The sequence below is a fragment of the Eutrigla gurnardus genome, assembly GCF_963514095.1.
Source record: "Eutrigla gurnardus genome assembly, chromosome: 2".
NCBI lineage: Eukaryota > Metazoa > Chordata > Actinopteri > Perciformes > Triglidae > Eutrigla > Eutrigla gurnardus.
Window position 1 is genome coordinate 18,167,139 of NC_139916.1, and position 26,303 is coordinate 18,193,441.

Below are 26,303 nucleotides of genomic sequence, written 5' to 3' on the forward strand. Positions count from 1 at the left end.
GCCACAGCAAAACCGCTTAAAACCACTTCTCATGGACACGGATGCAACATGGAGTTACACTTTAACAAAACAGGATGACCATTAGTGTGAACGGGTGTCACATGATGGTGCATACAGGAACTTGAACTGAATGGAAAAGCACCCCGAGCATCAAACGGAGGATTTTCCATGAGCCAAATATAAGAGCTCATCATTAATGCGTGGGGCAAAGTCAGTTTCACCATGTATTTATAGGCCACAATATTAAATAACTTCTTTTCTATAAATGTATGTTCCAATGATCTAAAAACTCTACAAATAGAACTATAATTCAAATATAAATAGAAATAATTGATTGTCTTTTGTTCACTTATGGTAGACTGTTGAACAGGAAAAAATAATTTGACTGAGCTATAAACAACCTTGTTATGAATAGAAATCTCTGCAGCAGTTACAGGAAGAAGTAGCTTTAAACGGTTTGCCTTCCCACAGTTACAATGACTCGACATGTCAGACCAGCAAAAGTGTTGTGTACGTTTTTTTTTTTTAAATCTGTACAAATTGTTTCCCCCCGCTGCTGCAAATAAAATGTCAAACAACAGACACCAGGAAATAAAAAATAAAAGTTTGCATATTTTACAAAAAAATAAAAGACACATTGTGTTTCATCTCGTCCTTGAATCACCCTGAAACATCCAGGATGCTTTTTTCTCCTCTTTTTTTAAAAATAAGAACTTGTTACGTGCACAAAAATAATGCTCTGTGTCTTTTCCTCCTTTCTTAAGTTTTCATTTTTTAACTTCTTGTTATGTTCCTTTTTTTCAGTTATCAAAATAGATCAAAGCTTCTGTGAAGAAGATTCCCACCTTTGGTTGACTCTTGAGGATGTGAGCAGGAAAGTCCAATGACATAAGTGTTTTCCTTTTTCTTAAAAAAAAAGAAATATATAGACATACACACACAAACACACTCACTCACACTCACACGCACACACACACACACACACACACACACACACACACACACACACACACACACACACACACATGCACACACATGTTCCTTTTGTTATCCATGTTCAAGTCCGAGTGCTTGGTAATGGTTTGGAGCACAGTTGTCTTCCAGGTGAATCCTGTTTGGTTGGATCCATCTCGTGCCCTTGGCCCCACCCTGCCGGGAGCTGCAAAACACACATGACTCAGTACTTCTACTTCTGCACCACAGCTTTCTATACACACACACACACACACACACATACATTAAAGGCTTAAACATGCTGAAACAATGACTACGCATCAATTGATCCTCCCTGCACTGCAGTCACCAGACTTGAAATGAAAACACAGAACCAGCGGGATTTTAAGAAAAGTCGATATGTATATAATTTGGAATATTACAGATATGTCTTTACATCTTATATAATTGATATGATATAAATACATAATGGTAAATTGGTATGACAGTTCACAGCAGAGAAACCTTCACGGCCTTACCTTAGCTTCACTTGGTGTGTTGGTACGAGTAGTTTGTGTGTTCTGCGGGAGCCTCCATGGCAACCTGTTGCTGTTGACCACCATTCTCCTAAAAAAAAAAAAAAAAAAAAAAAGAGCACAGATTATTCACAGAATACTCTTCTAGATAATCAATGAGAATGTGTGAATTAAACAGTTTTTTTTTTATTATCAAAGACACAAAGAAGAAGACCTGTATTTTCCCACTGCCCTCCCCACAGAATGATCCAAAGTACAACAGTCAGATTTTACAGGTGAAACCTCTTTGCCAGAAAACCTGTGTTACTGCAGGACGTATTTACTGAAGAGGCATGCTTGACATTTACCTTGTTATTATCTAAGGAGTGGCTGACGTTCATCAATGAGACTGACCCAATTCAAGGTCCACACATGTCGCTCCAATCCACTCCCACCCCCCCCCCCCCCTCCACACACTTGATCTCATCCAACCAATCACAACTCGAGTTCCTCTCTTACTACTGTGCCTCTTCCCATTCATAAACCTGCCCTGTCTCACTCATTCACTGTCTGCCTCATCCCCCAGGCTCCCAGCGCGATCGCTGAGTCGGGACTCCCTGCAGGCTCAGCCGGCCTCCTGCAGAGCGTTCAGCCAGGAAGCAGCTGCAGCGCCGGAGCACACAGGCTGTGGGGACGGCTCCATGAAATGATTCTGACTGTTATTCATGGCTGACAAAGGCGCTTTGAGTTTAATAACGGAGGAGCTAATATAGAGCCATTGTTAGGACAGCAGACTGCCATTTTACAAGAGGGAAATTACATGGGAATTATCAATAAACACACTAAATAATGAATGATTCAAAGATAACCTAAGAAAGACAAATACATTATTTACATAATTTAATTCTGCATATCAACAGGTGCTTAGGTGCAAATGTAAAAATGTTTACAGTGAGAAACTTTCTATATACATACACACATATATATATATATATATATATATATATATATATATATATATATATATATATATATATGTCTGCTATGCTGCTAACACTGTGAATGACAGACACAGAAATGCCCTGACTCTCTCTGCTTCTCTTTTTGTATTGAAAGAATTATGATTATGACAAGCTTCTACTTGTCATAAAATATCACACACACACACAAACACACCTCCCCGCACACGGACACCGTCAAGCTCAGTAAATCACTCAGTTGGCAGTTTGAATAGTCACCTCACCCACTTTCCTGCCGTAACTCTGCCACTCCTTAAGATACAAACAAATGAGACCTTGTGTGCTATAAGCAGCAGCTTTTCTTTAAGTGCACAGCTTTTAGTCAATACGCCCCTATAAGAGTTTTCATTATTATTCATCCCCTTCATGGAAATTTGAAATACAGGCAGCAGAGGTTGAGGCTAGCTTCATACCTCTACTGGGACACTGGAGGGAGGCACTTGGGTGTACTGGGGGATGTAGGTCCCCTGCATAGTTGTGTTGGCCGGAATATACTGTAGGGAAGGCAGAGAGGAAAACACAAATTGTGTGTAGAACATGAATATTTGATCTCATGAATTTCAGGACAGTTAGCTATGGGGACAAATTTCTGCCTCTTGCATCGCGTGTATGTGTGTGTGTGTGTGTGTGTATTTGTGTGTGTTAGATTGGTACTGACTGTGCCCGTGCTGCCCAGGGACAGGTGACTAAGCTGCTGCGCTAGAGGTCCCATCATGGACGTAGGCTGGATGGACATGGCGTGATCCATTGTTGGGGTAAGAACTGTACCCTGTGGGTGCAGAGACACACAGAAACCCTTTTAGATCACATCCCCGGTCAAATTGTGCAACAATTCACAACAAATACATTTAATGGAGCCCGATCCAATACAAGTCGGGAACTACAGTTAAGCTACAGATATTAACATCTCAACATTTGTCTTGAATGCATCTCAGGCCACTTCCCAAGGTGTCGGATGCTTCTTGGTTACATTTACGCTTATGGTTTTATGCTGATGGATGGCTATTCAATCCACTCAAGGTACACGGAGCGGCTGAGAGTAAATTAGATATACGAGGAGAGGAGGAGGATACTCACAGCTGGCTGCATGAGGTATGACTGATGGTGCATCCAGGATGGGCTGTGTACCTGGAAACATGTCACAAAAACATATTTTTAAATGAGTTTCTTGAACATTCCCCTCAGAGCACTTATTATTATTATTAAGTTGTGAGAACCTGAACAAATATTATCAGTACTGAGGGATGGGTTTCTCCCCGAGTGTCTGTTAACATGCATAACGTGGACATAAATGTCTTGGCATTCAGGCAGTTTTTAAAAGTCCGTATATGAATTATAAACACAGTGAAATAGCCCACCTGGTAGGATGAGACAGGAGAATGCATGTAGGGTGAGAGGGAAGTCTGGGCAATCATTCGGTTTGGAGCCAGACTGTAGGGTGAGGAGTAGAAGCTGCCGAACAAAAGCAAAAGGAAAACATGAAGACAGCCACACCATGTCAACCATCTGCAGTACAGCATTTCTGTTTTCTGACAATGGCCAGGAGAGGGCAGCACTTGACTACATTTTTGAGAAGGATTCTTCTTTTTCCTAGAGGGTTGGAACAGTTTTCAGTCAGTCCATGCATACCACTCACCCATTTTGTAAGGCTGTGGGGTCATACGCAAGCGTCATTCCTCCCTAGGAAAACAATACACAGGATTCAGAATATGCAAACACGGTGCTGAAACGGACCGGTGATCCAGCACAGAGCTACTCCAACAGAAAATGGAATATACAACAAGTTAAAAGTGTCGATCTTACTGCGTCTCCATCTCTAGCCCAGGGCCGCCCATTGTGGAGGTACTTCCCCTGGCTCTGCCTCTTTTTCTGACCTCCGTCTGCAAACTTACATAATAAGGGCTCTGTGGGCACTGAAAGCAACAGATCAAACAAGAGAGTGAATTCAATGGTCACAGCAGGGGAACAAAAACACCGAGCTCTGGCACCAACAACAACAATATCAGGTTTCTATAACGCCAAACAAACATTCCACGCACCGGGCACTCCTGGTGGAGTCTTGATGAATTTGCCATTGAAATGCTGAATTATGGCTTCGCACTTCTCCGTGGATTCCATTCTGAAATACAGTTAAAAAGGCTCATTTAAATCCCGAAATAGGATCGGATTCACGCTACATATTTACAACGCAAACTACCACAGAGTAGTGTTATTATGTCTGACCTGGCAAATCCCACTCCGCGGCTGGTCCCGTTAGCATCTCGGAGGATGCGTGTGGAAATGACCTGGCCAAAGGACTTGAGCATGCTCTCCAGCTCTTGCTCATCCATAGACACCGGCAGGTTGGAGATGTAGAGGTTGGTGGGGTCCTGCTCTTGTTGCTGTCCAGAAACGGGGGTGAAAATCAGTTCAAATGCAGCTTTATTTCTGACTTACATGAAGCAATGTTTATATTTTCGTTTCAATGCAATACTGATATCTGTTGGTGCAGAAGTAGAAACCAGTGCCTGATTAGTACCTACTCTTGTTTACTACTACACTGCTTTCAGCTGTGTCACTGGATTACACAAGCCCAAAATACTTAAATAAGCATACTTAAAAAAAAAATTTTTTTAAAAATCTGGCACATTAATACTTCAACATATGCGTGCATCATGTCAAGCATGTTTTTGTAATGGAAATGTATATGTATTAAATGTTTTTTTAGCAATAAACTGAAACACTAAATATGCTGCCTCAACTAAGGCACACGGACACACACACACATAAATATACTGATACCGGAAAATAAGATTTTGTCAGCAAAGGTTAAGTCCTCCTAGATATTTAGGAGGAATGTTCCCTAATCTGGATTGCTGCGAGCAAAGAGAGATTATTCAGAGACATATTTTGTGGCACTAGCTTGAAAGTGAAACCTTGTGTGACTGTGCAGTAGCAGACAGGAAGTCGGGCATGAAGTTAAGGAGTTCAGAGAGCAACAGGAGCCTGGCAACCGGGAGAAAAGAGGCTGGGCTTAAAAGAGGGGAAGGGAAAACAGAGGGAAGGAAGAGGATAGAGCCGAGGGAGGGTGGGAGAAATGAGGAGCTTGAAAGGCTGATATTTTGCAAAGGAGGGATCTGACAAGATAGGAAGCAGTGGGAGTCTTGAGTAATTTGGGTAATGAAAGAGTGAACGACAGAAAAGAAGAAGAAAGGATAAAGGGGGATAGATGAGTGCCTGCATATTAACAGGCTCCTCTCTGCCATTAAAATAGATTTCTATTATTTTCCATTTTCGTCCCTTCATCCGAACTCCTGCTGCCATCAGATAGCCCTGTAAACCAGTTTGTCGCTTGTGCCTGAAATAAACTGTAAAATGTAAGTCAAACAGCTATCTCAAACAGAGATTTACCGCCTAGATGGGTATCCTCTGTTCTCAGCCGTGAGTCACCTGGCGAAGAGATTTTCTGACTGCCGTCATTCTGGGCGCGGCGATACGCCCATTACGTAACACAGTGGCACACTGCAGAAGGTCAGGGGCCAGCTGAGACTAATGGAGTTCAAGGCTACATGGAAAAGGGAAAACTCCCTCCCTTTTTTAACCCTTCACCTCAGCATTTCATATTCAAAAACATATTCATCCTGGTGTAGATATGAAAATGCTGTTGGACGTGTGAATAGGATTTGCTGAGGCGTCATAGTGCCTTTTTGTGTGCCGAGCCTTAGGTGAGCCATGTTTGTTGAGGTGTGCCTGCTTGCATGTTGCATTGACGTCGGAGTTTGAGCAGGGAGGGGCTGGAAAGTAAGAAGGGATCTATTTTTAACTCTGCTATGGTTCTCCTGGCCCTTATGCACTCCCCTGGGCCCACAGCTCCGGGGCCCGGGGTGTCCCGTTCGGGGACTGAGCCTACTCTTGAGGACGGCCGGCGTGAGGTGTGGCTGATTCTGTTTGTGAACAACACTCCGCAGCAGCCATGGTGAAGGTGCAAACAGGTGAAGCTGCACTTGAGAGTTTGATATTAAACTAATTTTAGAGCTTGTTTTTTTTTTTTTATGACCTGAGGTAACCCACTCACTCTGAAGCAGCTGTGTATATTTAGGTTTTTATAGTGGTTATCAACACCTCTGATGGAGCACATGTTGTCTGGGTGAGTCGAGTCTTGGTGTCCGGTTGCACTTGTCGGATATTGAGACACACAGGAGTGTGTGGCAGGTCTTACAGAGGAGGTACGGAGAACTTAGACTCTGGGTTGAGTTGCACTGGATTGGTTCAGGCCTGCTGGTCGCGTGGATCTGTTACACTTTTCTGGGGCTGGGCTGAGGGAGACCCTAGTGTTACATGTTAGTGGGTCTGTTTTGGGTGCACGGCACAGGGAGGGGGGGACAGGGACACTAGGCTGGAGTGTATTAAGTGCTGGTGTCAGCCCCAGGCCTGGGCCCAGACGATGGACAATGCCAGCCTATTGTGCCTGTCCCATTGACAGTGGGTGTAGTGGCACCCTCCCCTGGGTTCCCTCAATGGGGAGCCTGAGAGCCGGAGGGATCAGCTTAATGGGCCGACAAGAGTTGCTTTGACTGCAGACACTTGGACAAAGACCTCAGAACAAGAGCTACAGCGGGAGCAGGTTAGCAACATACACAACCACAGAGACGAGGGTGTGAGGGGAGAGGAGACGGTGATGAGGAGGGCCACGCAGAAAGAGGAGCGAGATGAGGATGAAAGGGGGAGGCGGCAAAGGATTAACAAAGCAACGAGAGTGGCGAATTAACAAAACGTGTTTAAAAAGGGAGTGATTTCGCCTTAGACCAAAGGTGGTCTACATCGAGCCAGACTTGTAGCAACTGTCAATTATTGGCACAAGATCAACCAGCGAAGTATAACGAAGCACAGGCCTCCCTATAAACCAGAGTTTATCTTGTACCCTTGCCAATAGGATGCTCGCTGCCAATCAGACAGGACGAGTGCGTGCCTGTGGAGAAAGGGCCGATGACTGTGGGTGGTCAAAGTTTAGCAGGTGGCTCTTTGGAGATCAATACATTTGAAAGAAGGGCCAGACAAGACTTGATCATAAGGCCAAGGAATTTTAGGGGATAAATGATGCGTGACAGAGGCGATTCATTCTTACTTTGGCCATCTGAGCCTGGACCCCACTGGACTTCAGAGCTGTAACAGCTTTCTGTGCCGCTGCTGGACTGTCAAAGTCCACAAAGCCATATCCTACAAAAGAGACATACACATATTAAAACTGCTGAGGGGTACACAAGGAGATCAATACCATTCTCATATCTGTCTATATATAAATATGAATCTAAATCCAGGGAATGGTTCGCTTGGACGGGGTAAACAGCTAGCCTGACAGTGTCCCAACATTTTTACAGATTTTACAGATGTAATGGTAACAGCTTTAGAGGGCTTGGTAGGTGGTTTTCTGCATGTTTTGACAGAGCTAGCTTATCTGTTTCCCCTTTACCATTTACCAAGTTAAGATCAACCATTGTGCACCGAGTGCATTTCCCAAAAGGTTAAAATACTCCTTTAATAACCAAACAGCCAACTCTAGGGTTGGTAGGTGAAGGCAACGGTGATGATGTCAACTCTCAATTAAAAAAAAGAATAGCTTAAAAGGACAGTTGAACTCACCTTTACATTTGTTGGTGGTTTTATCCAAGATGGCCTTGGTCGACACAATCTTGCCATACCTGCAGGGACAGACAGAAAAACAGACGGACGAAGAAACAACAGACAGTGAAACGGGGTCAATGGCAGATGAGGTGACTGCAGTGCAACACGAGGAATCCGCTCTGACGTCTACATACCAATCCTGCCACACTTCCTCAGGCTGCCTGACTACAGGTGTAAACATGAACACATACTCCTTCTCGCAATCAGTTGTGTCTTTTTAAAGCGATCTAGAGTGTCACAGAAAACTTCTCCGTCTCCACCCTCCTGTCTTTGTCTGCTGGTGTACGTGAACTCTGTTCCCTGGCGGTTTCCCTCCCTTTTTTTTCTCGATAGACAGGAGACAGCACCCCGGGGCCAAAAAAATATTTGGTCTGGGCTTGTCTTTACCGCACACACAGAGACACACAGACACACACCTCTTTACTAAACACAGCTCTGCTTTCGAGTATTTTTTGGCTAAAAATAAAGTGTTGTCACCAGCAATGTCGGACTTTGAGGCAAGATGACCGCGTTCTTGATTGCGTGCCATGTAATTGCACACAAAAGAAGCCAAACGGTTCGTGATACATCAGCTCGTGTCCTGACCTGCCATTTCAGGCCACATTAGTCGATTATAATACACGACAAAGGCCAATCAGTAGAACGAGGAGAACGGCTCGAATCACACATTCATCCATTGATGCAGTATCATAAAACATTCATGCGATGATAATCCACGTCAAAGCAGTAAATGAAGAAGTGTTGTGCAAGATGTGGAGACTAATGGAATGCAGTGTTGTAAGACGGTGCATCAGCACTACAGTATAATAGACCTGCCCTTGTCTGGTGGATTGAGTTGAGTTGCTCTGTTTGGGCGACATGGCGTCTGGGCGGAATGTACACTGTAACCTGATGCTTCACCCCTCCGGTTCCCTTCCTTCCCACCACATCCCTCTCCCTCTCTCGCTTTTTCCACCCTCACATCGCAGCGTGCCGCTGGGTCCTACACTCCCGCCTGGTTTTTCGGTGGACATTTGCCCAGATGACTCAGTCCTGACTAGACGGTTACGGCAGAGACCTCTGTCACAACTGAGACCAGGTTCCAAAAAAAATGGATGCCAGAATGCTGTGGCCTCGTCTCCTCCAAGATTCTAAAATGTGCATCAACATTCAGGGCGTGCATCTTTTCAGGAAAGAAGAACAGGAGCAGATTTCAATGTGAACAACGATGACGATATCACAAAAGGCCACTGCTGGCTGTGTGCATTAATCGCATTACCTTCAGGATAGACACATTATAAAAAGGACTTCCTCACTGCAGAAATTAATAATTCATCTCCCTCTGCCACACAACCGGATGACCTTTCCATGGGCTATGTTTATACTGTATTTTCCCACTGCAATCTAACACCTGTAAAGTGGTCATTAGGTGGGAATATATATACACAAGCTTGATATAGTTTAACTCATTCAAGCCCGACTGAAATTATACTTATGTTTTGATCATATCTGAGCCTTTTTTTTTAGCACAAATGTAGAACATACATAGAAAATGTCCTTTTTTAACTGTTCAAAAACATGCATGTGTATGTGTGAGGCATAAATAGACGGACTATATCAAAAGAAGTTCCTCTTAACTATTATTAGGCATAGATTAAGTGAAACTGACTTGCAGAACTCCACTGGTTTCATTTGCTAGCGGTGCATTACAGAAACAATCTGTTCTCAGTGATATTAAGCCTCAGAACACACTGGAAGACATTGTACTGTACACACACACACACACCGCTCTCAGAAGCTAATTTGAATAGATTCTCTATCTTTTAAGAGGCACCGTTCCTTCATATTATTAAACATACTGATAAGAAAATGGCTGAAAGGTAGCAGAGTGGTTTCAGCACGTCATATAACCGCAACGTCCTGGGTTTGATTCTGGCTTTGGGATGTCAAAATAATAATAATGATAATAATAATAATAATAATAATAATTAATACGACTTATATAGCGCTTTTTTAGGTATCAAAGACATGCAAGATTATTTTTTTTATATATATTTTGTGCAATATAACCCGAGGTGTCAAAAGTACATTCTATATTCAAGAAGAAGCTAATACAGATAATTGTGTTCAAAAAGTAGAAGTACTGATTCAAGGCAAGGCAAAGTGGAAAAACAGAAGAATTAATAAGAAAAACATGCAAAATTAAAATGCATTACAGAAAGACAAGGAGAATAAAAACACATTTGCAATAATAAAAGAAATCAACTTCTTTACTCAAGTAAAAGTGAAAAAGTACAGACTTAAAAGTAAAAACAGTAAAAAATAAAAAGTATCTCTTTGAAGGACATTACCACTGGCTGTTCTTTTTTTTGCAAGGTTAACTGAATCTGGCGTCATATTAATGAGAACAAATAATCGATAATGCATTCAAACTACGACCCTGATCTGAAAGTTTAGATATTAGTTTTAAAATGTAGGGAGTAAAAGTCAAGAGTTGTCAGAAAAATAAACTTCTACTTAAGTAATGTATACTTCGTCACGTCCCACCTCTGCATACATCTCATTATTATTTTATGTTTTCCTTATTTTTAATCAAAATATCACTAAATGGGTTGAAGGGAAGTTCAAACGAAAGCTTGGCTCGCAATCATTAACGCTGGCTCTGATTTCGCACGATTCAAGCTCAAACCTTGCCAAACACTGAAGTCCTATTGATCAGTTTGACTTTCCATCAGACAAAGAAAAACAAAAGCAGAGACACCAGGAGAGCTCAAAGGTCTGAAGGCAGTGATGTGACCCTCCGCTTACCTCAGCCCCTCTGCAGCAGAACAGCAGCCCACCACACTGTGGAAGCCACAGGGACTTAAAAGACAGCTCTGACCCATATACGGCCGGCTGACATTCTTTCCCAGCAGGCCATGCTACTCTTTTCCCACTCATTTAAGTTTCCCCTTCAGAGGTAGCCCTTGAACCCACCCCTAAAGACTCCGCCGTCTCTCGACTTCCCTCTCAACCCCACAATGACTCCTCTGTCAGGCCCCTGCTTTTACTCTCCAGTCGCTGACTTTCACATACCAACCGCAGATTTCAGATTTTCTTTTGATTGTTGCAGCTCTGACAAGGTGTGTGTGTGTGTGTACATTCACATATTAATTATCAGACGCGAGTTGTGAAAATGTTCTCCGTGGATTTGATGTTTCGGAGTGGATAAAGTCAGGTTTTCGTAGCTGTGGCTGCTGGTTGTTCAGGGAGGCGTGTTGTTATTGTGAATTGCCAGCAGAGATGACGTATGTGCATGACTTAAGTTCACAAATGACTTCTGTGACAAAAAGCATAGCCCTGACCTGCAGCAGCCAAAACCAGTTTGTCTGCTTTATCACTGGGTTTTATCTGTGTGTGTGTGTGTGTGAGTGTAAGGCCGACATACTATAGAGGGTGGACTGTTTGTCGAGAGGTATGTAACTCTTAGTTCACTGCTGTGGAGCCAATTCAGCCTCACACAAAGTGAAAGGTTAGATCAGGACATGAGGAGGCAACATGCTGTACCCTTCTCTGGCCCCCACTCTCCTCCTTCGCCCCCTTCCCGTCCTTTTCCCCGACTCTCTCTGCTTTTTTGTTCCGTCATTCCTCTATTTCCCCTCAAAGGCGCTACCATTTTGCTGACAACTTCTACTGTTTCCTGTGACTGTTATATTTAATCAAACCGACTTAAGTTGTGGGAATTCAGCCGCCTTATTCACAAAGCACTTTTCCTTCCTTCCTGCCTTAACAGATCATATTTCTGAACATTAAATTATGGGTTTAAACAATTTAATTTCACGTGTCCGACAGATGAAGAGCATAGCCCCAAACGGCTCAGATGTTATCACAAGAGGTTACGTTTCTCTCTCCAATGTAGCATCAACGTTCACTAAGAAAATGTTTTCCATTTATGTCGGGCTAGACTGTACCACCAGTCAGACTATAATCTGATTCAATATGAAGGGATAATAATTTACTTTTTTCTTTTGGATCTGTTAATGTTAAGCAACCCAACTGGGACAATCGTGTCACAGACAAATAGCTTTTACATGTTTAGAGATGTACATTGTAACAGTTACGAAACCGGCTTCGTCTTTACATTGCTTGTTCAAGCTTGGCTTGTTAAAGCTCTAATGCTGAAGACATATTCTACCGTTGGCCTACATACCTGCATAGCTTGCATATTAAATACATGTGACATGAACATTTAGAGTTCAGTAATCAGTTAACAAACATCTGAGTCGATCTGAGTTGAACACTGAGCGTTAATGAGTGGAACGGCCTCTCCATTATGTGCCATGTCCACGTTGCTGACCCCGTCTTCTGGTGCTCGTGCATGAGCAAATGTACCGTGTCAAAGCACACCTCTTCCACCCGTTCCAGGGCGAGGAAGTGTCCTAGTCTGAGTGTGCCCTAAAGGTGTTCACCTGTTCATCAAATGCAGTCCTGTCTGAGTTCATTACATCACCCAAAGGTGCTTGGTGAATTTTATTGAGCTGGATTCACTGTGAACAACAAGCCACGCATCGGCTGGTTTGCTACCCAAAAACAAGGACTTTTGTTGTGCTTTAATAGCAGAAAAATATATAAAAAAGGATTGCCGAAATAACTATATAATGACGACAATTTGTAAAAAGTTCGATGTCATGGTTTGTTGAGTCTGTAAGCAAGACGATAACAAAATAACTTTAAAAATGCTTGTTTTCTGAATGGCGTTCAAATCCATCGGAGTTAGGCTTTGCTAACTCTGTAGCTACCTACTCCATAAACACTTAAAAGCGTCACAGTGTTATTCGCTTTGCATTGACTTTGTATGCCATAGCGGCAAAAAAAGGTTGCTCTGCATTTGGCGTGAACACACCTCAGGGTGTTTGTATCCGTGATCGCATTCTTTCGGTCATTAGCCAACGTTAGTGACCACTGGGGAGGGTCAGTAGATGGACTGGTAAATTGAGAGCTTTGCCTTCAGGCTCCTTCTTCACTACAATGCTGCAGTACAACACCCGCAATACCGCTGATGCCGCACCAGATCGCATGTCCACCTCACGCTCCATTTGACCCTCACTCGAGAACAAGACCCTGAGATACTGAACTCCCTTGCTTGGGACAGCGATTCACTGCCTACCCACAATCCACTGTTTTCCAGCAGAGAACCATGGCCTCAGAGTTGGAGGTACTGACTCCGAACTACTGAAAGAGCTAAGATAATTGTCTCCTGGCGTGAGAGTGTTGTTACATCCTATCCATTTTCAATATCATCAGTCCATCGCAGTGCATCAAAAACAAATAAGACAATGACTCACGGTTGGCAGAGTTTGACCAGGTCTTGGTCCGTAGTCCCCGGATGAAGGCCGCGAATGTACAGGTTCGTTTTACTCAGCTGTTCCCCTCCCCCGCTGTTGTTGCTGCTACTGTTGGTGTTGGGACTGGGGGGCGCCATCTGGTGGCCGGAGGACACATAAGCCTGCTGTGTAAGAAAGAAACGGAATTAGCTTGCGAACTAAGTGAAATACGTAATATGAAACAACAGCAGCAACATTTGCACAAACACGATAATGTTACAGTATGAAAACGCAAAGGAGCGTTAAGAGATGCTGGGAGAGAGAAAGTGATCCTGCATGAGGCAGATGATTTTGTGGGAGCTGAGAAAATAATATCATACAGCCCTCGTGTCAACACTCACCAAAAGTGCTTTCTGAGGGGAATGTGGGGCCTCTTGGCTGCCGACTCCATATAGGGAAAAGGGGCCTCTTATGCTTTCTCTGTGTTGAGTAACTTCTTTTTTACTTTTGGAACCACAAAGAAAATCTTGCGGTGCATATCAAATCCAAAGTTCTACAGATCTTAAACTAATATTTAGTCACTCTGATGATGCAGAATTAAATAAGTCACGATGTGAACAAGTTTTACTCTTCAGCTCCGTCTCTCAATCTTCTTCATCTTACAAAAGCAGGTATTTCTAAATGAATAGCTGCCATCTGTTCGAGCTTGAATTTCAAATCGCCCTAAACTCGTGGAAGCCTCGGGTTCAACGCCGGCCTTCTGACATTTCCCTCCCTAACAGTATCTAAGGTTAACAGTTAACAAGATCACGAGTAGCAAGATGGAAAAACAAGGTTCAGTTCACTCCGCATTACATGAAAAGTCCATAGACAAACACATAGGAACATGCTCATGTTGTGACCACCTGTCATGATCTGATACCTCTTTAAACTGAACTTCCTTCCTGTTTGTCATATTGGATTGTTTTGTTTCAGCCGCCTACGAGGACTGCCGGTGAATGCTAGCTGTAAACCATCGCAGTCAACTAGCAGATGACTCAACAGTCAGAACATGACGGGCTGTTGCGCAACAACCTCCACTCACTATGGGATTGTGGCTTTCTTTGGAGAAATCAAACAAAAAGATTGTGTAACGGTGCAGGGGAGTTGTTTTTTTATCAGGGATAAATTAATCATTATCACTTTGAGAGAAAAAAAAAGCTCCCTTTCCAGGAATAGCTCCACTGGCTCTTTTCCAAATAAGTCCAAGGCACTCGAGTGCAGAACAGGCTCACAAGACCTGGTCAATGTCTGTTGGCGCTGAGAAAATCACATTAATCAAACAGCCAAATGTTTTTTCATTAAGCGTTGCACATGAAGGAACAAGAACAAATAGGCTTTCTGGCTGATGTTGGTGCCGTTAGGATGAGAACGTCTCATTTCGGATTGGACGGAGGACAGAAGAGCACAAGGGGTTAATTTCAAGAGAGAGCAAAGGGTCACTGATCAGACCAGTGGTTTTGAGAAAAAGCCCAGCAGGAAGTCACTGTCACACCAGGACCACCAGCAACGCCAACCAATCCCGCTAATTAGACGCCGTCCGTGAGACTCGGAGCCCCTCTCAGACAGCCCCTCTGACCTTTATGTTGCCAGCAGCAGTTTCAACAAGAGGCTCGTTTCTCTAAAGACAATTCTCTCTTCCTCGACTGCTGAAGAGGGTGTTTGTTCATGGTAGGTAACACGAGGACACAACCTGCTCAAAGTAAAACAAAGAAAAGAGGCGTTCTTTATGTCCGATCCTTTTGTCTCTTTCACTCCAGGGATATTTACACATGTCCACCAGTTAAATCAAGGCACAATAAACAGGATGTTCACGCAGATTATGACGTCAAATCCGAGGCATATTTAGTTACGCTCATGGTGATATGTGGTAAACTATACAGATTAACTTTTTTGTAAATCTTGCCAAGAAACTAGAATGAAATTCTGAAATGGAAATGAATCCAAAGATTTATATTCAAGACACGGACAGCATCAGTTGGGTTCTTCGGCCTCCTCCCACAGTCCAATGACGTGGAGGTTGACTCCAAATGGTCCATAGGTGTGAGTAGTGCTGGGCGGTATACCGGTTCATACCGAATACCGGTGGTTTTTTTGTTTATGATATGCATTTTTCATATACCCCAATACCGGTGAGTGTGTAGCGTATGAACGTCGGGAACGCAGAGCGGCGGAACGTCGCGCCGCCGGACATTGTTTGAGAGGGGGCTGTTTAGCAGCTGCACCAAACAAGCAGCATGCGAGAGCACAGCCTGTGTTGAGCGTAAGATGCGGTGAAAAAATAGATAAACACGGCGAAAGTTTCTTTTTGCCGAAACTTTCGCCGTGTTTATCCATTTCTTTTTTTCGCCGAAACTTTCGCCGAAAGTTCCGAACGAGCAAGCAATGAAACAGAAGAACTTGTGCCGAAAAGAGGAGCCGTGTCTGTTGTTTGGAAATTCTTCGGCTTTAAAAAATCGACGTCGAACAAACAACAATATTCTGCAAATGCCGTCGGGCTAAAGTTGTAGCCGCTGTTCGCACTGCGGGAGAAGAGACGAGTCAAATGTCACTCAAAGACGCGTTTGCTAGGGGGACTGCCTACGACAAGAAAAGCAAACTGTGGAACTATTTATTTTTAAATTTATTTGTTTCAATATTATTTATGGATGTTGCCTTAATTGATGTCCAGTGGATAAAGAAGTCTTCATATTGCAGTTACAGGAGACGTATTGTTTACATTGTGTAGCCAGTTGGTTTACAAAAGATGTTTTTTCAAGTTGCAAAACAATAAAGGGTTCTGTATTTTGACTGCAACAGTCATGCATTCTGATTCCTTCACATCATTAATGCTAGTGTGGACATTAATGTTTTTCTACAATATTCACTCCTTATGACATTAAAATATGTCAGTCCAAGCCAATTTACTGCAGTAATTATTCTCTAAATTATTAGAAAATTAGGTTAACACCCAGTCGTGCTTGAAAAAAAAAATACCGTCAAATACCGTGAAACCGATATCATTTTGAAAAATACGGTGATATACATTTTTGGTCATACCGCCCAGCACTAGGTGTGAGCGAAAAAAGCCTGCATCATCTTCTACAAATGTTTCTTCTATTATGTCAAATGTCCACCGCCTGTGAATTTGAATCACAAATAAAGCACCATCCATTTATTTTGTCCGTTCATCTCTATCGGACCAGAACCGCCTCAGGAACCGGTGGTAAACATCCAAACGGCACAGGCCTGCCCACCAGAGTTTATCTATCTTGTCACGGTGTAGTTCACGTTGATTACATTTTTGGAGAGCGCTAATTGTGAATGAAAGAGCAGGACTTCAGAGACCTGTAATCTCATTCGCACACACTCTACCAGACAGCAAGTCCCAATCAAGCTCCAGACTGTACCCGGAGCACCACACACACACACACACACACACACACACACACACACACACACACACACACACACACACACACACACACACACACACACACACACACACACACACACACACACACACCACAAAGACCCACGCATCCACATATTTAAGAGCTGTATAGTATGAGTCAAATATATTACTTATTGCTTTGAAACTGCTTGAAATGTAATCATAAACATCCCAATCAAACTGAATTTCAGCGTCCTTCCTTATGCTTATGTTTTCTGGTGAAGAATATGCTGAAATGCCTATTTCATAAATCTTGATAAGTTGATCACTAGTTGCTGAGAAACAGGAGCTTAGGAATAAATAAATCGTGTATCCAATTTTGGATTGCAACAAAACAAGTTCCCACCTCTGGGAAATTACGACGCCATGGCGATGTCTTTAAATTGATATTTGCTCCAACCAACGGTCCAAAATCCCAAAGATATTAAATGTAAGACAGCAGAAAAGACGGAGCAGCGATTCCTCACATTTGAGAAAATAGAAAGAGTAACAGTTTGCTATCTTTGCTCAATAAATGATGATTATCTGATATATTCATCATTTGAGCACTGATCCATCCCTTTGATCCTATTGAACAGGAGAGTACATCACTAATCAAACAGAAATACGTTTTGGCCTCAACTTCAAACTTTACTGCACAAAAAGTAAAAAAAAAATCAAATAAATTGGATTAGTTTCATTAATCCTATATCTTAATGACGACAATTGAAGGACATTCTAATGTTAAACTAGCCGAAGCATTACACTCGGGTCCTTCCTACCACTGCTGTGACCTCAGAGCCATTTGAAACCTGAACCTCGGGGGACCACATATGGGTTCTGATGGATTTGCATTCATCCTCCTCTGCTGAACCGCTCCAAACGCAAGGCTAAAATAAATATCCCTGGATATTTTTAGGACCAAACTTAAGATACAAAATCAAGAACATGCCTATAAATAAGACAATTTACTTACATCAATACTCTGAGGGCTGCCAGGAAGCGTCTTTCTCAAATACGGCGTGTTGTTGTTGGTGGCTGATTTTACTCTCTAAAATGTGCCATCTCATTTTATGCAACATCAAAACGAGCTATCAAGATTCAGGATTATTTCAAACGCTCGCTACTGTACAAATGTGTCCATCCCTCTTTTAGTCTCACTCCACCTCTGTTTTTATCTCCGTCTCTCCCTGTGGGGGCTTCTCCAGCCGACCCCGGTTTGACCCACTGAATTCCATGGATTTCCTGGCTGTTGGGGGGTCTGCCTACCTTCTCCTCAGGCAGGAAAGAGCCCTGCCTGTCTGACCAGCTGACCGACTTACTCCCTAACTTACAGATTTATAGCCTGCCTGAATCGGGGGGGCGGCTCATCTAGAGTTATGACGCCGAGTTGCCGCTTTGCACCAGCTCCAATTTGTGGCCGACAAGGAAAATGAGTCATGGGAATAATAATTTGACGCTTAAAATCTTCACTGCTGAAGCGCCAAAAACATTTTGGGAAAAGCCAAATCATTTCCTGTTTGCCATGTTGATAACAATTATGCTGATGACTACTAATATATATTATAATAGACAAATAGGAAAAGAATGGAAAATAGTCTTTGTACATTAGCCGATTAGGTGAGGACTGTGTGTCCAGTAAAGCAGTGAGCTGCAGTGTGGTGGCAGGCAGGAAATCATCTGTATCTGCTCCTGATCGTATCACACAGCCATTTGAATGAGGAGCTCTGCATTCCAACCAGGTGACAGGGACACCAAACTCACGTCCAGACTCGTTCCCCAATCCTCCTTCCTTTCTGTCTAAAACCCTCCCTTTCCTTTTGTCTTTTTATAGGCACATTTTAATCTTCAAACTGTCTGTCTCTTCAGTGTTGCCGTTCGCACGTTGAAGCAAATGCACATCCGTGCATGAGCTTTCAAGCCGGGTCAGGTGGCCAAAGCCGGGGCTCTTGGAAACGGACACCTACCAACGCTGGCCCTCGGCTCAGCTAGAGATCTAACAGAAGTGTCTGGCATCACTGCGGTACTTGGCATCCGATTTCTGACAGCTGTGCTTTCTCCAAGGACTCGGTCTCCCTCTTTTACCTGTTCACCTTGGCCCGCTGCATGCGGCTGCAATTGAAGTCGGGGACCAGTCCAAAACATCTGACACATTAAACACGGAGATAGATAAACATACAACTGGCGGAGGGCCAGAAGAACAAAGGTGACTGTACAGGAGAGTTCAGTGAGGACAGAATCACTGCAGCAGAACAGCTGCTTTAATGTACGTGTGAAAGAAAAGCAGCCCGGTAGACAGCAACTGTTCATGTATGCGACGCGTTTCCTCTTGTGGAGTTGTTTCAAAGCTTTTAAGAGCATGCGTGTTCAGTTCTTTTATACACACAGCATTCATCTCTGGCATATAGAAAAAAATTGTATGAAATCAATTATCATGATTATTTTTTCCTGACCAATACTGGATCTTAACTAGTTTAATATATAAATAAAGGGAGTTTAAAAGATCTGATAATGATTTATTGGTGGACAGTATTTTTATTTTCAAACAACCGTGATACAGATCCCTTAGACACTTTTTTTTAACATATTTTTATCGTGACTAAGATACTGAGTGGGACGTTTCAGTGTGAAAATGATCTTGTAATAGAGACAGTTTCGAAATTACCTCAGACATTTCATTGACAATTCTGTATTGCAGATTATTGTTACTTATCGACTGACATTTCCTGCATATTTTACTCTCCTGAACAATCTCTGAAGGCTAAATTAGGGATTCAGATTTTACTTGCAGGGTTGTAGGTTTCTGCATTTTATGTAACTGCTATTTGATGAAAACAGCTGCTTGTTTATGCTAGAAATAGGACTGATGAGAGCTGTGAGACTCAACCATGCCATAAATGTGTGGACTGTAAAATGGAGGGGTAAAAAAATAGCTAAAAGGCTAAAACGGCAAGGAAAATTTGTGGTGGTTGATATTCGAGGCTTTAAAGATTCATGGTGGAAGTGGCAAGATCTCTTTTTCATTCTCACTAACGTGTTGATACACACACGTTTCTGAAAAGTAACCTCGCGTTGGTTTATTATCCTATGATTATTATTAAATCATGTCTCCATTGCATTTTCAGGGTTTAGTCAAACCATCATTGTTGAGGTTATGGTTGTTTAAACGAGCTTCAATGTTTTTCATACAAAACACTCGTAAACAGAAAAGAACATTTACTTGTTACTTTAATCACTGCATGTTTATATGGGATGTTAATGTTAAAGTCACATTACTGGGGACATTTTTACAAAGTAGAACACATGCTTTTAAATTGATTTTCTACCACCCAGGCAGCAAAAGACTTCCAAGGACTCGAATCAGGTTGGCGCATGTATTTATAGCAATCAATCACATTGATTTGGCTCGTTCTACTTTTTTTGGACAAAGTTAAAGGGTTGCTGCAGGGTCGAGCAGATACAATCAGCAGAAATCCCCATGTTGGTGCCATTCAAGAACACTTGACAGCTGACATTTAGTACGGATGATAACATTTGAGATTACAAAGTGGCTGATTCAAATTCTCACATAAGCACCAACCCGTATGAACATCTAATACAGAAGTTGGAACAATAAGCTCACATGGTCACCATTGAAAAGATGTCAAGCTTATGATAAACTTATGTTCAAGTGAAATTACTGTATATCACAATGAAATATGCCCCAGAAGTCTAAATTCTACATTTTAGAAGAAAGTTAACCAAATGCAAGGTTTTATTAACAAATGTTTGTTTGTGCAGTTAAAGAGCGATGTGATGAATCACTGCCTGCTCGAAATGAACCCTTGTGATGGGATGTTTACATGGGAATTGTTAAAGTGCATCATTTGATTCACACAAACCGTCATGGAGACAAACAGTATTTTCTGTGTAACTGTTAAAAAGAGGGTTAATAAGCCACAAGAACGCTATCTGTGACGTGAGGAACCTGCGTTCCCCAATGAACTGTTCATTCTGGTCGAGGCCTTTTCCTTCTATTAACCATATGATTCTCTGTTACCAAACCACAATCTTCCCTAAATGTGTCGACGTTGGAACTGTTTAACAAGCATCTTTTGTTAGGATGCATATTTGGCAAATTCAATAAAAGAAAGAACATTTTCAGACCGCAAGCTAAAAGGACCTGACCAATGAGGTGCAGAGGCATTCCTCAGAACTTCAGGCGAGGAATTTAAATGTGTATGATGTTTTCAAACACCTTCAGTCTGTAAAAGAAGATGGCATGAAGCGTAGGACAACATTCAACGCTGCCATGGTCCCTGGAAAGTCTGAACTTAACTTAACACCTTATGAATGTGCTTGAGTTACCACCAACTCCCTGAAGACGCTGATCATTTGAAACTGTGTCTATCAGTGCTGCTGATCTTTCTGATTGGGACTGTTTTTACAATGAGGCTCGTTTGCATAGAAAGAGGTCAATTTTGTGACAAGTATGCATATTTCCTCATTTAAATACGGGCACATAAGGCCACAGGAGCACAAGGCGCTAATCGCTTGGCTGTGAATTTGCCCGACTTTCAAAGGCCTTTACACCCATGTGACAATTTAATGCTCCAGTTAATATGTCTTTAATTTCTTTTCATATCCAGTTGTGTTTTGAACCAGTAGAGTATGTAATGAAGCACCTTGACCGCCAAATCACAGCGGTGAGATGACGCTGAAAAGGACTCCTCACAACATGAGAACAAAAATCAAATTGACGGGGATGAAGCCGTTCGATGAGCCCTTGAGCAAGACAAGCCCTCCCGTTGGTTTCCCATCCAGGAAGCTTTACACGGAAACCGACTAAATTTGATTTAAGAACGTTGATTTTATTTAATTGAGGAAGGAAATGAGGTGCTGAGTCAGAGGAGGAGCAGCTGGCTTAAAGCACAACAGAAACCAAATGCCTCAGTTATCACCTCACACACACAAAGAGTGCTTTTTTCTCACCTCTCGACATGTTAATGTTGTGAACGGGGTTTTATTTTGTCTGCTCGTGGAGCTCGGCTACGGCAGAACGTGAGTGAGAGATAAAAAGAACGACGAGGAGGTGGCTGTGGTGAGGAGGAAACGCTAGGAATCACAACACAGGAACTTGACCTCCAAGTGAACTTCAGCTCCACAAAACAGAGAAGCTTGGGTCCACTAAAACAACTGGAGGGGCGACTTCACTTGCTCCTTATTTCATAGTGTATTTTTAACAGTCCAAAATCCCTCAAATGGCTTTACATTGTTCATGTACTGTATGCCTCCTGTATATACATAATTCTAGTCTATTTATGTTTGCTGTTCGGATGGCACGTTATCACTGGTTCCCTCGAAAACTCACCTTGGATGGTATTTTTTTTCAGTTTGATCTTCGGAAATATTTATTGTATTCATAATAGGCTGGAAAAAAGGTGATTCTGCGACTGACAATAAGAAACGAAGATATATTGCATTTGATGCACAAATAATAGCCATATCAATTTAATACACTTCAATTATGTATAAATATATGATAGGCAATCAACAGAAAGAGGCATAAAGGTGAGGGCCACATTGTCATCACAGTGTTCCTATGTTGATCCTTTAAATACAAATAACTGGTAGTGCGGCATTCATTTCTGCTTAAGTGAAAAGTTCAACATTTTTGGGAGGACGCTGGTAGATGTTTATTCTTTTGACTAATTTTCAGTGTGTCTAATAAGCGAAGTTATCCAGCTGTAGCTTCACATTTAATGTACAGTCTATGAAATATTAAAAAGTAGATAAAAATATGCAAATGGTTCCAGTGCCTAAAGTGGCATCCTAAAATTGCTTTGTCTGACCATTAGTCCGAAGCACAAAGATATATTTACAAATATGTAAATATATCTTTGATTATATCAAGATTTGATATATTTACAAATATAAGACAAAGAAAAGCAACTAATCCTCACATCTGAAGAGCTGGAATCAGCTAATGTTTGGCATTTTTGTTTAAAAAATGACTGAAATTATTAATCTATAATCAAAAGAGTCGCAGAACATTATTTTTTCAATGGACAGATTAGTCACTCATTTATTACGCAATACTAAACTGTCTATATTGAATGGTTGCCTAGACAATGGCCACTTTGTCTATAGTATACATTCATAATACAGTCGGGCCAATTCTAAAATGAAATTTACGAATGAGAATCACTTTACGAATGAAACTACAAGCGCTGACACTCAAACGCCACACTCCTGATGGCTCGTACACTGTTCCTTTAAAAAAGTGGCATTTAACGGTTGTCACTGGACCCTCATCAGCTGCAATTATTTGTTCTAAGAGTTTAGGGAAGGAATCAATCGTCAAGTAGTCTCCTTGTTCCAACAAAGTAACCCTCATAACAGCTCAAGTAAAGAACTGTGCGTGAATGTATGTTCAGGAACGTGAATTATGAGTTAATTAAAAAAAAAGTCAAATTGTGTCAGTGAGAGAGAGTGTAGAATAAACAATTCAAACACAGTGCTTTTTTTCCTCAGACAGGAACTGGTGTTGACATGATTTCAGGGAGGGATGAGCAGCCAGGCGGTGCCCAAGATCACAGAAAGACAATATGTCAATATACATTTTCCAAATGCCATTTAGAGTCTGGAGCACAAGGTGAGCCGGTCTGTGAGGAGGAGCTGCTGTGAAATCACAATGTCGCCATGTATAATGAAAGAGCTTTTACCATCACTTATAAGCCCCTCTGGTCCACAGAAAGAAGACACATGACATGTGCAACCTACCTTATACACTACTCAGGGATTTTTTTTAATTTTTTTAAATGCACAAAATGCAGATCTGTCTCCAGTAATCAGGGGGGGGGGGAGCATTTTTAAGCAAATGTTGTAGCTGATTTAAGCATGTAATTTCTATTCCCCAATCGTGTGCTCAGTCCTGCATCATATCTTGTGTTTTGTATCAGCACCCTCCCATAATCCTCGCAACAACAAAAAAAGTGACAACATTTAATGTAACGACGAGCGCGCGATTCATAATTCTGGGAATGTAGTAATCATGGTCTGGTGGGATTTTTCAAGGGGTGGGGCATATTCCGCTTTCAGATGGGAAACGAGGAGGAAAAAAAAAAGAAGAAAAAAAAAAAAAACTTTGCAAACTTACGCGGCAGCGCAGACAATGAAGTCCTGATTTAAGAGCCGATAGGATTCGTTTAGTAGCATGTTCCCGTGCTCGGCCCGCCGCTCACCCTGCCCCCACAAACACAAACACATCCCGGCGCGCCACACTCACACAGAAAAGTTGCTCTCCACCATTGACTTTTTTTTTCTTTTCAAATGAGTGAGCAGAGCCATATCGACATTCTTACTGTACTACACGCACACACACGCACAAGCACAAATACTACCGAATAAAAACAGCAGGCTCCCCAACATGACAGACTCGGGCGGTAGCGAGTCCCGCACCGACGCGGACCGCGGACCTCGGCTGCTCCCGCAGCCCCGTTTCCACTCCGCCAAGTCCGAAGTTAAATTCAGTACGTTTAGCTTCTCAAGGACACTGCAGCTCACTGTCACGGACTGCTTTCCTGCCGCGACACACACGGGCGTGTTGCCCTGCAGGGCGAGCCGGCCGAAAAGAAGCAGAAAAGCCCGAAAGCGTTTACCTTTTTGCTGTTTCTGCTGTTATAGCCGTTGTATGGGTTGATTCCTGCCCTTGGCGGTACGGAGAGCAGCATTTTTCTCGGCGCTATGTCCGGAGCGGCGAGCACAGCCCAGGCTGCCAGCTGACGTCAGCAGCTGGGGAAGTGAGAGCCTGGAGTCCCGCTGCTTGACTGCGAGTGGTGCTGCTGCTGCAGCAGGGCAGCACCCCTCCTCCCCCCCTCCCCCCCGCTGCTGCTGGCCCCGGGCTCCTTTTGGGGGTCCTTCACACGAGGGGTCTACAGAGAATAAGGGATTAACTTAGCTCGACTTCATTCACCGCCCACTGTTATTTTACTCCAGGGAAGAATGTGGAAGAATTAAAAACAGAACATAACATTCCCAAAACTTCTCAAATCCTGACTCTCCCTTGTAAAATCAGGTTCTGGCGCACTATGATTAGTGATAGATCCTCGTCGGGACCCTTAACAGGATATGCAGTGATGGAGAGATTTTTGTTGTTGTTGCGTGGATGGCCCCTCTTCATTAAACATAGTCATTTATTTGTGGCTTTGGCTCCTTTAAATATAACCTCAAGTATTCATAATTACTTTTATTTGCATTGAAATATCTCAACAATACCTTTAACTACATCCAATATCTGAAGATATGACATACCATTGGACTGTAGGATATATATATATTATGTTATATTCATGTTATGCCTCCTTCTTCAATAATATTAAATGCTGATGACAACATTTAGACTCCTTTTCTGTGATAAGGGCACACTATAACAACTCTACCACTCTTTAGTGTGCACTTTTTGTTTTGTCACTGTCTTCTTCTTTGCTTGCTTGATTGCTATGCACTCTTTAAACTCTGTATAGAAATATGATACACAAACAGTTTCATCCATATAAACATAAAACAAGCCTAGCTAGGAATTCTGTTTGATTAAAATTCTCTCGACAGAACATATTTGAATGTAAAAGTTCATAAATACTCAGTTCATAAATACAAAGCCAGTACTTCCAATACAAACAAGTCGTACGACAGCAACATATTTCTCTGCTTTCTATTCAATCGCTTATTAAGAAACAAAATCAGATTTATGAACTCTCTCCAGCCCAATGCCTTAAATTCCCCTCTGCCTTTCCCACTTTGCAACTTAGCTGCTGACGTTGATATCACAAATCATATGGGTTAGCTTGAGGTGTCACTTTTATGCATATTTTTTTAAACTACACAAATAGCTTACACATCTGGATCTCTCTTGTCGGTGTAGTTATGGAACACTTAAGTGCTGTTGTAAAAGAAAAGCGAAAAGGATGGAAAACATACTAGATGTTTCTTATAATGAATGTCAAAGTACCTCTATAATAGGAAAAATAGAGTTGTGTCCCAGACCAACTCAAAAGAACTTAATAGAAACAATGTCATTATTAAGGTTTTCCTTTACTTCTGCTTCAGTTGTCGTCACCACATTAGTACCTTCAAACTGAGAATAAAGTGAGCTGCACACTTCCAGCAGAGTATCTTGTACACAGACTGAGGTCCAGACACATTGAGTAATTCTGGTCATGTGTGGTGAACCCATGAGTGGAGATATGATCCGTTTCTTGTTTGTGCCGTGAATCACCTTGTCATGTTCAACTTGCCTGTAATGGATGACACAGCTTGTCGACGTGATGATAACAACAGGAGTAAAACAGCTTATATTTTCAGTTGATCTGTTGGAAATTGTATCGTTCTTAGATGTAGTATTTACAGCTAGCTTTAAGCGTAATTTGGGCTTTTAAGTAGGATAATAATGAAGCTTGGACTT

General features: G+C 42.3%; 1 protein-coding gene across 1 annotated transcript; it reads right to left on the reverse strand.

Moving 5' to 3' along the window:
• Positions 1-548: 548 nt before the first annotated feature.
• LOC311031874 (RNA-binding motif, single-stranded-interacting protein 2-like) lies at positions 549-24,661 on the reverse strand. Its single transcript, XM_084038424.1, has 14 exons — positions 24,502-24,661; positions 13,432-13,595; positions 8,087-8,145; positions 7,572-7,663; positions 4,691-4,848; positions 4,507-4,586; positions 4,271-4,380; positions 4,104-4,147; positions 3,826-3,919; positions 3,545-3,595; positions 3,126-3,236; positions 2,881-2,961; positions 1,473-1,560; positions 549-1,159 (listed from the first exon to the last, which is right to left on the reverse strand). The coding sequence occupies exons 1-13, from the start codon at positions 24,571-24,573 to the stop codon at positions 1,480-1,482; spliced, it is 1,197 nt and encodes a 398-aa protein (XP_083894550.1). The 5' UTR covers positions 24,574-24,661; the 3' UTR covers positions 549-1,159; positions 1,473-1,479.
• Positions 24,662-26,303: the final 1,642 nt, after the last annotated feature.

What these genes read in the sequence shown, in the direction of transcription:
- LOC311031874 (XM_084038424.1), bottom strand. Translation starts at nt 24,573, where the DNA reads ATGCTGCTCTCCGTACCGCCAAGGGCAGGAATCAACCCATACAACGGC. An exon ending in CGCGGAGTGGGATTTGCCAG is followed by an intron (nt 4,587 to 4,690) that starts GTCAGACATAAT and finishes ACTGTATTTCAG; the next exon opens with AATGGAATCCACGGAGAAGT. An exon ending in CTCCTGTCTCATCCTACCAG is followed by an intron (nt 3,596 to 3,825) that starts GTGGGCTATTTC and finishes ACATGTTTCCAG; the next exon opens with GTACACAGCCCATCCTGGAT.